This window comes from Physeter macrocephalus, chromosome 8, assembly GCF_002837175.3.
Source record: "Physeter macrocephalus isolate SW-GA chromosome 8, ASM283717v5, whole genome shotgun sequence".
In the NCBI taxonomy this organism is placed as follows: domain Eukaryota; kingdom Metazoa; phylum Chordata; class Mammalia; order Artiodactyla; family Physeteridae; genus Physeter; species Physeter macrocephalus.
In genome coordinates this window covers 97899166-97918212 of record NC_041221.1, presented here as the reverse complement: position 1 = coordinate 97918212, position 19047 = coordinate 97899166, and the positions used below count along the sequence as shown (strand labels likewise).

Below are 19047 nucleotides of genomic sequence, written 5' to 3'. Positions count from 1 at the left end.
TACTTCTTGCTTTTGCTGACCTCGCCGTTGGTGCTTTAATAATGAATTGATTGTTGGATTCGCTCCGCAGGGGATCGCGCGTTGGAGCCGCGGGCCGGGGCTTCCCCTTCTCCTCCGCGTCCTTCCCCTTCCCCCTCGCCCTCACGGACTCCTGCTTACCCCGAAACGCCCGGAGCCCGAGGACTCTCGGCGGCGGAGACCGCGGGCCCGGGCACAGGGGAGGCCGCCGATCGAGTTGGCTCTCTCCGCCCCGCGAAGCCTGCACGCCCGACGGTAAGAAAGGGGTCGGCGGGCGGGTCAGGATGTGGCGGGGAGGACGGGAGCTGGCCAGGCGGAGGGCGGGGGCGGCGCGGTGCCCGGGCGGCGGCCCAGCGGCCGGGCGCCGGGCATAGGCCGGGGCGGTCTGAGAGGGCCGGCGGCGGCGGATGGGCTCGCCGCTCAGGGGGCGTGTGAGTGGCTAGAACAGGCCGGCGCCGGGGAGCGCATCCTCTCTCCGGACGGGCGTGCAGCTGGCGGTCGAGCCCGGGCTTCCTCGGCCTGCGGCCGGCCGGGCCGCGAGGGGAAAGCTGCGAGACGCGAGCGGTGCGCTTGGCCGGTGCGTGGGTCCCGCCGCCACCCGGGCTTCCAGCACGTGGGGAGCGGCGGGGAGGGGGAGGGGGCAGCAGCCCGGGCGAGCCCGGGAGGGCGCGGGGTGGGTCTGTAGGAAGTTTGAGGCGGGAAGGGAGACTCCGGGACTGGGATGGAGGCCCTGGGAGGGATGGGGGGGGCGGTGCGTCCGGGTGGCAGGCTGATTGGAGCGAAGCTGCGACGGACGGGGGAGGAAGGTTTCCAACCTCCTTTCGGGAACCGCTTGAAAACTTAGTAGGAGGAAAGCAACTGATAAAAGACGGGGCAAAGAAAAGGCGAATTGAAGAGGTTTAACGATTTAGGGAAGAATCATTGTTAAGACGCGTGAAAGGCAGGAGAGAGCTGCGGGTGCTTGGAGCTTCAGAACTTAACGGTTGTAAGAAGGGGCTCAGAAAGAGGACTTAACTCTGAGAAGGAAAATGAGGAGGAGAAAGGAAGTTCCAAAGTACAGAGAAAGCCATTTTGAGGGGCGAAAGGAAGGTGAAAAGGAAAGAACGAAAAGAGGAGTGAACTTTCTCAATGAAGAGAGACTTTCGGGAAAGAGGCAGTTTGTTAGAGTACCTAGATTTTTAAGATCTAATTGTTTAATAGTTAATCTCTTTGACTAGTTGGAATTAATATTTAACATTAGGAATAAATGTTGCGTGAAATAATTTTTAGATAACAGTTCTTGCTAAGTCTACTGGACTGTAGTTTCTGGAGAATTAAAATCCTGATCTAGATGCAGAGTTTGCTATGATTAAGTTGGCAGCAGCCTATTTCCCCCCTGTTTTTTTGTGGAATGGAAATAATCGTAGGAGTAAATTCTCTTTGCTGAGGTCGGAGGACAGCTCTGCTCTCAGTCGTCTGTCTCGGTACTTTCTGGCTGGGGAAGGATCTGACGTCTCCTTCCCCCGCTTCTTCCTCTCCCTCCCCTGCCAGAGATCTCCTTTGTTTATTAGTGAGTGGCTTGTAGGTGACTCTCCAGTGTTGTGCTGATATGTTGAAATGGAATGTTTCATGGAAATGTTGTGTCTTGGTCCATAATTTATGCCCCAAAGCCCTTACTTAAAAAATCATAGTGTATATTCTGTTACCTTTTTCCCCCAGAGGAATCTCTGCATGTCCAAACTGGATATATACTGTATTATTTAAACTTAAAACTGCGCTACTGGTTTACCTGTGAAAGGACACATTTATTTTGACCTGTACATTTTTTTGGCTAGGATTAAATGATACACTTTTACTCTCCTGTTCTCATGAGAGCATTTTCAACACTTTCCCTCGCTCTGGTATACCAAGTCCTTCGTGATAGGAATTAGTGCTTGATTAAGGTAACCTTTTTCCCCCTTATTTCATTTGTTTGGCCAAGTATCTAATAAAACTCTATTTTCTATTCTTGGAACGTATGTATATGTTATATACTATCATTTTGCTTTAGTTTTTGGTGTGGTATATACACACGGTTGCAGTTAGTCTAAAAAGTTCTATCACTCCACAAATATTTTAATTTTTTCTGTCAAAAATAAGCAGTGGTGTGCTAAATTCTAGTAAGTAGTCAAGAATGTAGTTAATAGAAGCCTAGGTATTTTGAGAAAAAGACCCCTACCCCTTCCTTACCACCTCTAATCTAATTGGCCTAGATAGATTTGGATAAGTTCCAAATAGACTTATTTATCTTTTTGTCTACAGGAAATTTTCTCACTTTTCTTAATTTTTTTTTTTTAGGTGAGTCAAAAGGGTCCCAGGAAACCTGTGAATGTTGAAGAAAATTCATCTGTGAATTTTTGATATTCAAAGAGGAGTCAGTATTTATATTCATCTTTTAAACTGGGAAGATTTATATTTTATTTTAAAACTTCTTGATATTTACAATGAATGGACACAGTGATGAAGAAAGTGTTAGAAACAGTAGTGGAGAGTCAAGGTAAGTACTTTATTATCAAGTTTTTATTTTGAAAACTTATGTGACTCTTTTTAGTTTTTCTAATAGGTGGCAGAGGATTCAGATTCACTGTTAGCTCTACAAACATTAAAAAGTTTCTAATAAATAAAGCTTTGTTGAAAATACAGAGTTTAATTATTTTTTTCCATTGAGATGCACAAAGAGAAATTGAAATATAGAAAGTTTGGGATACTTAAATCTCTTTGGAGGTTTATATTGTTTGGGTTAATAATTGAAACTAGAGCAAGTAAAGGAAGACATTTAAATTGATTTGACTGTTACTGCACTCTCCAAATAAAGGCAATAAGAATTTCTTTACTCATTTTTTTCTGGCATTTTGTCTTCTATACCTGTGCTGTCCAATGTAGTAGTCAGTAGCCACATGTGGCTATTTAAATTTAAATTAGTTAAAATTACAAAATATTCAAAATTCAGTACTCAGTCACATTAGACACATTTCAAGTGCCAAATAGTCACATGGGGCTAGTGACTACCGTGATGAATAGAGAAAAATAGAAAACATTTCTATCATGGCAGAGGTTCTTTTGGACACTGCTGATCTGGACATTTGTTAGAGTATTGCTGCAACACTTTTTTCCCCCATTATCTTTTCAGATTTGAGTTTTAATTATATATGACTGAGTTAAGAGTTCTTACGTGGGCCATGTCTTTGCAAAGAAGATATGGTTTATGGGAGTAAGCCATGTTAAGCTATTTTAATGTGTAAGAAACCTCTTCAAATACAAAGACTTTTAAAATTCTTCTGTAGCTCCCCAGTTTTAAGTTACCAGCCACGTTAATAATGCAATCCCATGTAGTTATATACGCTTATCATATCCGGTTATCATATAGAGAGGTCAGGAATATGGACATTGGGGTCAGACTGCCTGATTACTTACCCAGTTGTACTTATTAGCTGTGAGAATTAGGGCAGATTTTTTAACCTCTGAGACTTTGATTTTTGTATTTATAAAATGGGGATTATAGTGTTATTTTATTTAAAGTTGAGGATTAAATGAAGTGCTACCTGTAAACGTCTTAAAATAGTTCCTGATATAATGAGCACTCTATATTATTACAATTAGCATCATATCTTATATAACATAGAATAATACATAACTGAAACATTAATTACAGTGATGGAGAAATTTGAAGGACAAGGAACAGGAGAGTTTTGGCAGTTAAGAGGGCTTCAGGAAAATGTTGGATAGAAAATGAAGCAGTGGGATATGTATTTGACCTGAGGCTTGGGATTTTCTGGTTATGCTAGGTATACTTTAGTTTATCAGTTTCACAGGCAGACTGTTTGGATAACAAGAACATTGTAGAAAACAAGGAGCAGTTATGGGAAGCAGAATGATTTAGTAGATCAAGTATTGGTTTAGGAGTTACAAAACCTGAGTTGACCTGTCTCTGCACTAACTAGTTCTCTGAATGACTTCTGAACTGTAAAATAAGGAGAATTGAATTAAATGATTTTGAAGTTTCACCCTACTACTTAATATACAAAGTATTTAACAACAGAGTTTAACTGGAAGCGCCAAAGTTGAAGGGCTAAACTAGAAGACCTTTGAATTTCAGCTTTGATTCCAATCTCTACAGGTATATTGACTGGAGTAAGTGAATAGGAGAGTCACATTGTCCACATTCTCTTGTTCATTAGTGAACAATGAAATGGTTAATAGGTAGAAATATCTAGGGGAAACGCAGGAGCCTAACTACCCACAAAATAGGAAATAAGACTCTTGAGAGTAAATCTTCTGGTTGAGCATGTAGAGAGATCACATGCTGTTATATTCTGACCCCTTACCTTTTCCAGTAATCTTTTATGTATTTTGCTGCCATATGTAAAGCAAAGGGGGAGTCGTAAATCAAATTTGATATAGTAGAGATGAAAATAATTAAACCCCGTGAAATCAAATTTACTTGACTCTTTTACAGTGCATACTCATTTTAAATAATTGCAAAGTATATACTCTAATTATTCTGAGTCATTATTTCTACCATATAGGTTTTATGTACTTCTTAGAATTGTGGCTGTCAGGTTATCTAGTTCTTGCAACTGCCTTGGTGTTTATCTGAAGAAGGGAGACCTGCTTCTGTTTTCCTTTCATTTTCTTCCTTTCTGCTGTTACACTGTCCTTTTCCTTTGCTCTACCGTAGTTACTAATCCTCAGTGCCCCCATACCAAAAGCTTTCATAACAAGGCAGTACAGAGAAGGGAGATTGTGCCTAGTTAAGAGTGAGGTGAACTTTATAGATACAGGGATTTTCTTGCAAAAACCAAAAGTCACCATAACTATGAATATTAGTATAGAGTGATGAGGGGAGAAATATGCTTTTTTTAAAAAAAATCACACATCTTTTTAAAAAATTAATTAATTTATTTTTGGCTGTGTTGGGTCTTCGTTGCTGTGCGCGGGCTTTCTCTATTTGCGGCGAGTGGGGGCTACTCTTCCTTGCAGTGCGCAGCCTTCTCACAGCGGTGGCTTCTCTTGTTGCGGAGCGCGGGCTCTAGGCGCCAGGGCTTCAGTAGTTGTTGCTAGCGTGCTCTAGAGCGTGGGCTCAGTAGTTGTGGTGCACAGGCTTAGTTGCTCCGTGGCATGTGGGATCTTCCCAGGCCAGGGCTTGAACCCGTGTCCCCTGCATTGGCAGGTGGATTCTTAACCACTGGGCCCCCAGGGAAGCCCTACGCTTGTTTTTAAAATTGATATATGCTGTAAAATTTGATTGTTATTGGCTAGAATTTTTACATGTATTTTCAGATTTCCTTTTTTTCCTTCATGGAAATTTATGAAATGAAGTAGAATTAAGGAAGAAGTAATTTGGCATTTTTAGTTGGTATGATTAGCTTTCTACTCAAAAGTGTCTTTTTTGATTCTTTTGATGTGAAAACCTTTCCATAACCATTGACAGAAAGGTAGAAGAATACACAGGAGAATGTCTCTTTGGCTATGTTATAACTGACAATTTTGAAACTTATTTACTAAGAAAAGTGTCAGGATGCACCTGTACCTCAGTTTCAAGTTAGCACAAAGTTTATTATATAACTGAAGTTAAGCTTTCTGAAGATACTATTGGAAGATTTCAAAGCATCAGTTCCCAGCTGTGTAGATTTCTCTTGTTATTTGTAATGAAGTTTTTCAAAGCCTGGTTAGACATTTTTTATTTTGAAGTTAACTTGAATGATGATTTGCTCCAGAAATAGATTTGTGGGTGAAGACCAGAAATACATGGTTACATTTTACTAATTTTTGGATGATTCATAAATGCTTAATACTCAGAAGTAATTTCTCTGCTTGCCTGTAGATTAAATTTTCAGTAATGTAAATTTGTCCATGTAAATTTGAGAATTTATTTTAATTGGTTTAATTAGTCTATATAGTATGCTTATGAAAAATTATCACAGAGTGAAGGAAATTTTGGTGATGTGTTATAACAGTCTTACCTACTTAGAATTGATCTAGAGCTGGCAACTGAGCTATATTGACCTGATTCTAAAAGAATTTTTTTAAAAAATTATTTATTTATTTATTTATTTGGCTGCATCAAGTCTTAGTTGCGGTACGCGGGATCTTCATTGCAGCACGAGGGCTTCTCTCTAGTTGTGGCACGCGGGCTCTAGAGTGCATGGACTCGGTAGTTCTGGCACAGGCTCTCTAGTTGTGGTGCACGGGCTCAGTAGTTGTGGCGCACAGGCTTAGTTGCCCTGCGGCACGTGGGACCCTAGTTCCCTGACACGTATCAAACCCATGTCCCCTGCACTGGAAGGTGGACTGTTAACCACTGGACCACCAGGGAAGTCCCTAAAAGGATTCTTTTCCTTGATATATTATAGCTTTTTATAGCATTAACAGTGCTTAACCTATTATAAATATGTTTTAAATATATATGTATGTAAATTTTATATTTACTTAGAGGAACTCTGTTGCAATTAAATTTCCTTGGCTTACTGAAAATATTTTAATTGTTTTATGCTTCAAGAATCTTTGGGTCTCAACTTTTGAAGTGTTTTGAGTAGGAAATATCAATGGAAATGTTCTAAATGAAAATCTCATTTTTAGAAATTCAGAGTCACTAAAACACTTTTTAAAGGCTTTGAGAAAAAAGCCAGATAGTCCAAATGACCTGTTAAATTTAAGGAACACCAAGTCAAAGTTAATTTGAAGTCAGGGCTGCATATTTCACCATATATCTGTTAGTATCCTATCAAACACTTCTATGGTATACCATTTTTGGAAACATTGCTTTTATGTATACACATACCAGCAAGATTTCTTGCCATCAAAATCAGTTTCTTTTAATAAATGAATTTGAACATTTTTTTAAAGGCAATAGAATGGTATTTCCTGAGCTTACTTATGTTATCTCAGAGTTTTTAAAATTAATTAATTTTTATTTTTGGCTGCATTGGGTCTTCGTTTCTGCGCATGGGCTTTCTCTAGTTGCGGTGAGCGGGGGCTACTCTTCGTTATGGTGCTTGGGCTTCTCATTGCGGTGTCTTCTCTTGTTGCGGAGCACAGGCTATAGGCATGCAGGCTTCAGTAGTTGTGGCGCATGGGCTCAGTAGTTGTGGCGCGCGGGCTCTAGAGCTCAGGCTCAATAGTTGTGGTGCACGGGCTTAGTTGATCCGTGGCATGTGGGATCTTCCCAGACCAGGGTTTGAACCCATGTCCCCTGCATCGACAGGCGGATTCTTAACCACCCTTACCTTTTCCAGTAATCTTTTATGTATTTTGCTGCCATATGTAAAGCAAAGGGGGAGTCGTAAATCAAATTTGATATAGTAGAGATGAAAATAATTAAACCCCGTGAAATCAAATTTACTTGACTCTTTTACAGTGCATACTCATTTTAAATAATTGCAAAGTATATACTCTAATTATTCTGAGTCATTATTTCTACCATATAGGTTTTATGTACTTCTTAGAATTGTGGCTGTCAGGTTATCTAGTTCTTGCAACTGCCTTGGTGTTTATCTGAAGAAGGGAGACCTGCTTCTGTTTTCCTTTCATTTTCTTCCTTTCTGCTGTTACACTGTCCTTTTCCTTTGCTCTACCGTAGTTACTAATCCTCAGTGCCCCCATACCAAAAGCTTTCATAACAAGGCAGTACAGAGAAGGGAGATTGTGCCTAGTTAAGAGTGAGGTGAACTTTATAGATACAGGGATTTTCTTGCAAAAACCAAAAGTCACCATAACTATGAATATTAGTATAGAGTGATGAGGGGAGAAATATGCTTTTTTTAAAAAAAATCACACATCTTTTTAAAAAATTAATTAATTTATTTTTGGCTGTGTTGGGTCTTCGTTGCTGTGCGTGGGCTTTCTCTATTTGCGGCGAGTGGGGGCTACTCTTCCTTGCAGTGCGCAGCCTTCTCACAGCGGTGGCTTCTCTTGTTGCGGAGCGCGGGCTCTAGGCGCCAGGGCTTCAGTAGTTGTTGCTAGCGTGCTCTAGAGCGTGGGCTCAGTAGTTGTGGTGCACAGGCTTAGTTGCTCCGTGGCATGTGGGATCTTCCCAGGCCAGGGCTTGAACCCGTGTCCCCTGCATTGGCAGGTGGATTCTTAACCACTGGGCCCCCAGGGAAGCCCTACGCTTGTTTTTAAAATTGATATATGCTGTAAAATTTGATTGTTATTGGCTAGAATTTTTACATGTATTTTCAGATTTCCTTTTTTTCCTTCATGGAAATTTATGAAATGAAGTAGAATTAAGGAAGAAGTAATTTGGCATTTTTAGTTGGTATGATTAGCTTTCTACTCAAAAGTGTCTTTTTTGATTCTTTTGATGTGAAAACCTTTCCATAACCATTGACAGAAAGGTAGAAGAATACACAGGAGAATGTCTCTTTGGCTATGTTATAACTGACAATTTTGAAACTTATTTACTAAGAAAAGTGTCAGGATGCACCTGTACCTCAGTTTCAAGTTAGCACAAAGTTTATTATATAACTGAAGTTAAGCTTTCTGAAGATACTATTGGAAGATTTCAAAGCATCAGTTCCCAGCTGTGTAGATTTCTCTTGTTATTTGTAATGAAGTTTTTCAAAGCCTGGTTAGACATTTTTTATTTTGAAGTTAACTTGAATGATGATTTGCTCCAGAAATAGATTTGTGGGTGAAGACCAGAAATACATGGTTACATTTTACTAATTTTTGGATGATTCATAAATGCTTAATACTCAGAAGTAATTTCTCTGCTTGCCTGTAGATTAAATTTTCAGTAATGTAAATTTGTCCATGTAAATTTGAGAATTTATTTTAATTGGTTTAATTAGTCTATATAGTATGCTTATGAAAAATTATCACAGAGTGAAGGAAATTTTGGTGATGTGTTATAACAGTCTTACCTACTTAGAATTGATCTAGAGCTGGCAACTGAGCTATATTGACCTGATTCTAAAAGAATTTTTTAAAAAAATTATTTATTTATTTATTTATTTGGCTGCATCAAGTCTTAGTTGCGGTATGCGGGATCTTCATTGCAGCACGAGGGCTTCTCTCTAGTTGTGGCACGCGGGCTCTAGAGTGCATGGACTCGGTAGTTCTGGCACAGGCTCTCTAGTTGTGGTGCACGGGCTCAGTAGTTGTGGCGCACAGGCTTAGTTGCCCTGCGGCACGTGGGACCCTAGTTCCCTGACACGTATCAAACCCATGTCCCCTGCACTGGAAGGTGGACTGTTAACCACTGGACCACCAGGGAAGTCCCTAAAAGGATTCTTTTCCTTGATATATTATAGCTTTTTATAGCATTAACAGTGCTTAACCTATTATAAATATGTTTTAAATATATATGTATGTAAATTTTATATTTACTTAGAGGAACTCTGTTGCAATTAAATTTCCTTGGCTTACTGAAAATATTTTAATTGTTTTATGCTTCAAGAATCTTTGGGTCTCAACTTTTGAAGTGTTTTGAGTAGGCAGTGAGTAGGAAATATCAATGGAAATGTTCTAAATGAAAATCTCATTTTTAGAAATTCAGAGTCACTAAAACACTTTTTAAAGGCTTTGAGAAAAAAGCCAGATAGTCCAAATGACCTGTTAAATTTAAGGAACACCAAGTCAAAGTTAATTTGAAGTCAGGGCTGCATATTTCACCATATATCTGTTAGTATCCTATCAAACACTTCTATGGTATACCATTTTTGGAAACATTGCTTTTATGTATACACATACCAGCAAGATTTCTTGCCATCAAAATCAGTTTCTTTTAATAAATGAATTTGAACATTTTTTTAAAGGCAATAGAATGGTATTTCCTGAGCTTACTTATGTTATCTCAGAGTTTTTAAAATTAATTAATTTTTATTTTTGGCTGCATTGGGTCTTCGTTTCTGCGCATGGGCTTTCTCTAGTTGCGGTGAGCGGGGGCTACTCTTCGTTATGGTGCTTGGGCTTCTCATTGCGGTGTCTTCTCTTGTTGCGGAGCACAGGCTATAGGCATGCAGGCTTCAGTAGTTGTGGCGCATGGGCTCAGTAGTTGTGGCGCGCGGGCTCTAGAGCTCAGGCTCAATAGTTGTGGTGCACGGGCTTAGTTGATCCGTGGCATGTGGGATCTTCCCAGACCAGGGTTTGAACCCATGTCCCCTGCATCGACAGGCGGATTCTTAACCACTGCGCCACCAGGGAAGTCCTCAGAGTGTTTTTAAAAAGGTTCAATTTATTCTTAAATTTCAAAAGTTTTTGCGAAGAAGCATTTTAAGCAAGACAGGAAAATGTGAAATCACAAAGCCAGAATGGCTAGAAATCATTGAGTTAAAGAAACTGGTTTTTAAAATTAACTGTGATGTCATTAATTGTAGGAAAGTATGACTGTTTTACATCTCATTTTTTTGTTAATCCCTATTTCTTGACTCAGTATGTACTTTCTTCATCTTTTCCTACTAGTTTTTTCTTTCCTCAAATATCTTGTACATGCTACTGAATCTCAGATCATTTATTAAGATCATTTTTTATGCTTTGAAAACTCAATAAACTGTTAATCAGGAGCTTTGGTAATAGGTTACTCTCTCCAAACAGAATTCACGGAATTAAAATTTTCCTGGAACTTCTGAAAATTGTGGTTAATCTAGATTACTGTAATGTATTTAGACTAATTTTTAATTGGTAAAGATAAGAGAATAGTATGTGATTTGACTTTCAAAGACATTACTTTTATCTTCACAGGTGTGAGATAATGTGGGGGCAAATATTAATGTGTAGTTGCTTCTTTTTTATACTGATTAAGTCATTGCTTATTTAAGATATTGATGACTTGTGGGTTATAGCTGGCACAGTTCTGTGTTTAAAAATACGAGTATTTGTGGGGAAGACATAAAGTTTGATGGAGAAAACTTTTTTTTTTGTATTTTTTATGAAAATTTTTAAAACATTACAGAAGTAGAAAAGTTATAGCTCCAGTTGTGGTACCTGGTCTAGCAGCATTGGCATCACCTGGGAGCTTGTTTGTAATGTTCAACCTTGGACCTCACCCCAGACCTCCTGAATCAGAATCTTCTTTTTAACAAGATTCTCAAGTGATATGTATTCATAATAAATTCATATGCACATATATGAAGCTGTTTGCATGGAGTCATTCACCACCTTGCTACTTGTTGTTATTGATGTTATTACACATGCTTTTTATTTTCTGGGAACCCCCCAGAGAAGTGTGTCATAGGCCATGCAAGCAAGAAGCTGGGTACTTTTCATTTCTCAGTAATAATGGCAACCAGTAATTATTGAGCTCTTACTCTGACTGAGCCATGGTGTATATGGTACATTACATTAATTTATTGTAGCTATTCCTTCCAAAATTCCTATGATGTATTTAGTACTATGTTTCCCATTCTCCAGAAGGGGAAACCAGATTTATAGCCTTTTTAAACATCTTAAAAAAAACCAAACAACTGTTAACCAAATTTCAGATTTTACTTGGATTTTATTGTTTTTCCATTAATGCCCTCTTTCTATTTCAGGATTCAATCCAGGGTACCATGTTGCATTCAGTTGTTAACTCTCCCCAGTGTCCTCTGATCTGTGAGAGTTTCTAAGTCTTTCCTTAATTTCTTTAACAGTCTTGAGAAGTACTGGCCAGGTATCCTATAAAACGTCCCCCAATTTGGATTTGTCTGATTTTTTTTTGCTAGGATAAACTAGGGTTATCAGTTACCAGTTTTTAGAAAGAGTATCACAGAGATGAAGTGCTGTACTGGTCACATCATATGGGAAGCAGAATATCCACTTGACATTACTGATGATGTTAACCTTTATCATTTGACCAAGATAGTATTTGCCAGGTTTCTCCACTATAAAGTTACTGTTTTTCTCTTTCCATACTGTATTCTTTGGAAGTAAGTCACTATGTCTAGCCCACTCTCAAGGGATGTGGTGAGTGGTGGCATGGGTGGGAATTAAGTTCTATCTCCTGCTGGGAGGGAGTAACTACATAATATTAAATGGAATTCTTCTATAAAGAAATAATTTCTCTCTTATTAATTCCGTCATTCACTTATATAAGCGTGGACTTATGTATATTTTATTCTTTGGGTTATAATCCAGTAGGTTAATTTTATTGTTCAAATTGTTTTAGCCTTGCCCATTGGGAACTCTTTCAAGTTGGCTTCTGTGTTCTTTTTACACCCTCCCATTCTTTTGCCCTAGAATCAACCATTTCTCCAAAGAGCCCTGGCTGGTTTCTTTTATTGGAGAAAAGGGTATTAGAAACCAAGATTTGGGTACTGGGTTGCTACTCAGGTGTCACTGCTTCGAGGCCCTCTCAGTAGACAGAGCAGACAGAGTTATATCAATCTATAGATGTTTATATATACTAAACCATGTGTATCTATAGTTGTTTCTGTGTCTGTCCATCTATGTGCATTTTTTAAAATTTTATTTATTTGTTTGTTTGTTTATTTATTTTTGGCTGCTTTGGGTCCTCGTTGCTGCGCATGGGCTTTCTTTAGCTGCGGTGAGCAGGGGCTACTCTTCGTTGTGGTGCGCGGGCTTCTCATTGCGGTGCACGGGCTCTAGGCACGCGGGCTTCAATAGTTGCGGCGCACGGGCTCAGTAGTTGTGGCTCGTGGGCTCTACATCACAGGCTCAGTAGTTATGGCTCACGGGCTTAGTTGCTCCATGGCATGTGGGATCTTCCCGGACCAGGGCTTGAACCCATGTCCCCTGCATTGGCAGGTGGATTCTTAACCACTGTGCCACCAGGGAAGCCCCCATCTGTGTGCATATTAGGGTAAACATGAGTTAGTACTGTTGTCTCCAATTCTAATCCTATACTACAGGATTCATCCTAATCTTCCTTTCTTGTACCTTCATAACTTCCATCTCTAATAAAGAGAAACCTGGCTCCCACCATCTGCCATCCACCATGCACGCACTCCAACCTCAGTATACAAGTAAAGTAGTTTCAGAATTTTTAGGCTATACTCCCAGAAGAAACAGATTTACCAACTAAAATAGTGTTTATGTACAGTGTACAGTTCCTATTATATTTAGCCTTATGGTTTCTAGTCAGAACACTGATTTCCAAAGTTACTCAAGGTAGTTTTCTTCCCCTCATCCCCTTCAGTGTGGTTATGTCATAAATTTGTGATAGATTCATTTATCAGTTTGCATTCTGTCCTGGGATTCTCAGTCACATGGGTTTATGTTTTAAACTTGCATATATTACATTTACTCTGTGATATACAGTTTCATGGGTTTTGACAAATGTATAGAATCATTTATCCTCCACCCCAGTACTGTACAGAATGATTCCTTTACCCTGAAAGTTGCCCTCTGTGTCCCAGATCTACTGAATCAGAATTTTCATTTTAACAAAATTCCCAACGAAATGTATAGGCATATTAAATTTATATGCATATATATGAAACTATTTACCTGGAGTCATTCAGTATCTTGCCATGTTTTGAAATTATAAATTAAGTTGCAGAAAGCTTATTTTGATCTAGAGGTGATAATGGAATAGCCAAGTTTAAATACACAATCAAGTGACTATACTCAAACTCATGGGGTCGTATAGGCATTCAGGTGAGGTGAAAGAAAGTGGAATTGGGCAAATTACTGGAGTGAGGTAATGGGCTATATGGGAAGTCTTCATGGAGCTTTTGAACTTTTGTAATCTTAATGATCAGAAATGATGTGGTTTGGAAAGAAAAGAAGAACAAATGGTGTATATCGAGAAACATGATGGAGAGGAAGGTTTTCACAGGATTCATAGTCCCCCAGTAAAAGAAGTACGAGTTCCCTAGTGCAGAGAATGTGTTGGACATCTTAGTTTCGCAGTTCTTTACCCTGAGGTTTGTTTAGTGTCATATTGAAGTTTTTGTATGGTTTAGTCCCAGGTGGAGGAAAGAGGAAAAAAAGGAAGCATAGCTGAATAAACACTACATGTACTAAGAGATACCCATGGGAGAGTATATTACCCATGTGAATGGACTGGTCAGACCCACTGGTTTCAGAGAGAGACTCTAGGAATCTCTTGTACCAGAATCAAGTTCTTGTATATTAATGACTGAGAAAATTGCTGTTTATAGTTAGGAGTATATTATCTGTCATTGTGATATGAGGTGACTGCTTAGAAGTCAACTTTAAATAAATGTTAAACTGAATTTGAAAGTTTCTTTGGTGTGGGTAGATTGAGATTTCAGTTATTGAGGTTAAAATACAGACACACAAAGTTCTGGCTAAACAGTACTGGCTTACAGGATCCACTGTCTACTTATGGGATCCACTGTCTACAGTATCTATCAGCTGTGGCTTAAGGCACAAAAATAGTGGGGAGCACTTTTCTAAGTGAAAACCATTTCCATTAGCTATTTCACATCTCTCCTGTTACTGCTTTTAGAAATACAGTTCTCTGTCCTCAGATAGTTATTTAATTTAGATGATTGAGCAACTACTATGTGATGAATATCATAAGATGTTAAAATTTGAGATTATTCTCTAAAACTTAAAATCAAGAAAGAGACAGAGCTAAACCTTAAATGTCTGAGTATCAGGTGGGTATGGTAAATACAGAGAGATACAGTCTGCAGCAGTTCAAAGGTAGGAGACAAGGAAGTTTGATCATAAGACAGATGGTTAATCTCTATCAAACCCAATATCAGAATGAAATTTTGTGCTTTTTTTTGTTTGTTTTTGAGAGATCATTTAAAACCTCTGGTAGCCTTAAATTTTACTCATGTTAAAAGTCCTTGTAATGTGGCTTTTACGGTGGTGAGGTGGTTTGACAGGCTTAGGCAAAAAGCAAAGAATAATTTTTTATATCGAGGAAAAATGATGTTAGAAGGCAATAGATTATGCTGAAGAGTTTTTATGTAAAGGATTGGGGCCATTGGAAAAGCGTGGAGTTAGTCTAAATTCCCTCAAAGAAGGCTGTTCTTGTTTTTGTGCTTGAGGTAGATTATAATATAATGATTGCCATCTGATGCAAATACTACAGTATTTCCAGTTCTAAATTACTAAATCCTGAACTACAGTATTTCCAGTTCTAAATTACTAAATCCTGAATTACGTTAATAAAAGGAAGAAGTTTGATCTGAAAGGAAATTTTATAAGAAAAGAATTACAATTAGGGGTACATGAGAGCTGAAAATGTAAATAATCTCCTTATTCCAGTTTTAGCATGTATTTTATACCAAAGGTTTGACCTAGTGTGCAGTAGTTTATCTCAGTCATACTGTACTACATTGATCATTTCACTTTTTTTTTTCACTAAATGACACAGTAGATGGAGGTTCTTATGTGCAGCACACCCTCATGGGTATCTGCAGACTGTGATGAAATACCAAATTACAAATAATTTTGTTAGAAAGTAAAATATATAGTGCTGGGAACTTTGTTTTCTTGTGAGAATATTCATTAAAGTAATTTAAAAGCATATAAGTATTTTAAAAACCTTTTTAAAACAAATTAATCAAATGATTAATCTTTTAAAGATTGAACTTTTAAATGTAGACATTTATTTTATTCTTTGTGCTAATTTTAAAATTGTGGATAATTTCAAACATGCAAAAGTAGTGACAGTAATAAAGTGAACCCTCGTGTATACATCATCTAGTTTCAACATATTTCATCTCATGGTCAATCTAGTTTAATCTGTAAATCCTACCTACTACTCCTCCCCTCAATTACTTTGTGGATTGTTTTGAAACATAATTTCTACATGTGTTAGACTTCCGCATGATAGGTAATACTAATGGGGAAAAAATATAAACGTTAAGTTTTGCCTACTTGTTATAATTATAAATAATAGAATTAGAGGGTTTTGTCATATCATTGATATTATAACAAATTTCATACATGTTTTATGAAACTTGTTAAGTGACTTTGAAGTGTATGTATACATAGTCCTTATTTCTCATCTGATTCCCTGAATGTTTATTAGAGAAACTTTTGAGTTAACTGTCTTTACCTCAGATTCAGCATGACTAAACCCAGTCATCTTTGAAATTAGTCTTGCTAAATGTTACCATTCTTAGCATCTATTTCTAGCAGTTTTATTCTCATTTATTCAGTTAGAGACTTTAAGAATAATACTGTACTTTAAGAAGAGTTTATGATAGAATTTTGCATTGTATTGGTAATTTAGAATGCTAAAAGGAGCTGTTGTGTGTGTTCTTTAGTTCCTAACAAAGGCAGTAACTGGTTTTCAGACCCATGAGGATGAATACTTTCCAGATTTTCTCAAACCTTTGATAGTTATTTTATAGCCTGTAGTGAAAGAAAAGGATAACAAATTTTAATACAATGTAATTTTATAGAATTTGAAGGTGATCTGATCTTAGTTATCATCTAGCTGAACCCTTCTCATTTTCTAAGTGACTGCTTCTAGGCTAATATGTTTTAAATAGTGAATTGCAACACCTTAGAGGACCATAACTGAATTTTTTTTTAATGAAAGAGAATATTGTAAACTAATAGTGTTCCTTTTGTTGAGTATTACTTCATCAAACTTTTATTATGTTACATGTGTGCATGTGTATACTACATCATGATATAAAATGTATTTATTATTTAAGTCATGATCCAAAAAGTTTAAAAGCCATTGCCTTTGACCACTAATTTGTATTTTTTTTTAATTGTAAGTAGTCAATACCTGCTAATTTCCATATTGTTTCTCTAGCCCTGTTGAAGTGGATGATGGTCTATAAAAATAACTAAAGGCCCCAACATAATGAATTCCAGGATGTAGTTAGAAGAGTGATACATGTATAAGCATAATTTGTAATATTGTGAAGGAATTATTAGTAACATATGAGCAAAATTTTGTGAACACATGGGCTGGAACAATGACCTGTCCCTAGAGAAATTGGAGAAAGTTACGTGAAGGATAGGATATTTTTGAGTAATCTTAAAGAGTGAGAAGTTTTATCAGTTGCTTCAGAGAAGTGTTTTCTAGAGGGAAAGTGTGGGGAATACACCAATACCCAGCTCTAAAATTACTCCCTCCATGAAGCCTTGCACCTAATTTCATTTGCCCTACCTCCGGTTCCTCAATCAACAACTGATCCATCCTTATATCTTTTTTTCCTTTTTTTATCATCATCCTTATATCATTGATTCTCGCAAGTTTTACTTTTCCCATGGCATTTTGTCCCTGCTAGAAACTCTTGTTCAAACGAATTCAAATTACATATGTATAAAACTTATTTCAAAAGTGTTTATTGCAAAAACATATTATAGCATATTAGTTAGAGAACCAATTAAGGTGCCATATATACTAGAGTCCTCAAAACACAAGGTCTCAAAAATAGTTACTTCTTTTCATTATCAGGTAAGTGAGCTCTACCTCTTGAGGTTATCCAGGTACTCTGGCTAGTAGGACAGCTTTGTTATCTGTAACATGTGGCTAATATTGCTCCAGTGGTTGCCATCTTCAGTCAACAGGAAGAAAATGGGAATGGGGAGGATTTAAGGCAAGCCATTTAATGTTTAAGGCTAAGATGTAGAAATTTCACATCACTTCTAGCCATAATCCATTGGCCAAAACCTGTTCACATGGCCACACCTAGCTGAAAGAGATGCTGGGAAATCTAATCTTTAGCTGGGTGGGCATGTGCCATTTAAAACTGGAGTGCCAGTTATGTAACACCAAAGGGCAAGCACAGTGGGTACTGGGTGAGTGGGGAGGGGCAAGTAGACAACATTCATATGGCACAACATAAAGGGGTATTAAAAATAAATCACTCCTATCATCCTAAGAAATTAGTGGCTTTCATTTTTCTGAATTTTCTTTCAATTCTTCATAATATTAGTATTTGTTTTCTTCACTTAGCCTTCTCTGAACCTGTTTGTTTATTTGTTTATTATATGAAAATGAAAGGATTAGACGAGAACCCAGTGTTTGGCACATAGCACCAGTTAGTAATCACCATGTCTTCCTTTTTTTATTAGTTTGTTTTGAAAATGTTAGTATTTCTACAGGTTTTATTCATAGACATTTTATATATTTATACTTATAATTATGACAGTCCAAAGAACACCTAACACAAATTTTGAAGTAATGATTCTGATCTTGAACTCAGGGGAAAAAAATCAATTTTTAAAATTCTAATAGCTATTAATATTGAGCTCCTAGTATATGTCAGATAATATGCTTTACATTTTTTTAAATCTTCACAGTAATCCTTAAGTATGTTTATTATTTCCATGTGGTAGAAACCTGAGGCTTATATCTAATGGGTGTAAATATATGCATATAATGAGACAAAAGGGCTAGGAGGCGAGGAGAAAATAAGTCAGTTGAATTTCAGAACACCATCAAGTTAGTCCCGAATTTCCCCACAAATGTCTGTCAAAAAATTCTTTCAAAAACTCCCTCAAAGAAGTCCTTTTGAATGGCATTGACAATTAAGCGGTAGTTAAGGAGGAAGGGAGCAAGGCATAAAGTAAGAATTTAGTGCAGTATGCTTGTTCTTTAGAACAATAAATACAGTTTTTTGATTGCAAATACAGTTCTGTTTATTGTAATATAATAAATTATTACTGTAATTGTCAGGCACACAAGCCTCTATTATAATATCTGTGTAAAATCAGTTTACCTTTTATCAATGTATACTGTAACTTCTCTTCCCCTCCTCCTCCCCAGAGTCTAATTCATCTAAATTCTACCAGTTTAAAAAAAGGAAAGAAAAATTACGGAAATGTGATATATTAGAAAGAAAATCTTTACGTATTAGGAAGGAAAGAAGTAAACAAATGGATATGTTTAAAAATGAAATCGTCAATTTAAGCCTTTGATACAGGTAGTCTAATTTACATATGATGTTTAAATACACAGTGTTTTTTTCTTCTTCGTTAGTGCTACTGTTTTGAGATGTTCTTTTCATTCCTCCTCAGTACTTCTACACGCACTTCAGTATTACTTTCTTTTGACTTTTCAATCTATTCCAAGATTTATCAGGGCCAGTTTCTTCTGTTGGCGATCTGGTGGTAAGGAAAGCAGCTGTCCATTGCTACCACTTTCTTAGAAGGTCATTATTTTATTCATTCTTTCTT

General features: G+C 37.5%; 1 protein-coding gene across 3 annotated transcripts in view; it reads left to right on the top strand.

The window, feature by feature from the left end:
* Positions 1–185: 185 nt before the first annotated feature.
* The window catches only part of CHD1 (chromodomain helicase DNA binding protein 1), a 78530-nt gene continuing 59668 nt past the window's right edge, over positions 186–19047 (top strand). For all 3 annotated transcript variants that reach the window (XM_028493101.2, XM_055086698.1, XM_024129700.3), the window contains exons 1-2: positions 186–273; positions 2335–2533. In XM_028493101.2, the coding sequence (XP_028348902.1) occupies positions 2481–2533 (53 nt within the window). In that variant the 5' untranslated portion in view covers positions 186–273; positions 2335–2480. The remainder of the gene's footprint in view (positions 274–2334; positions 2534–19047) is intronic.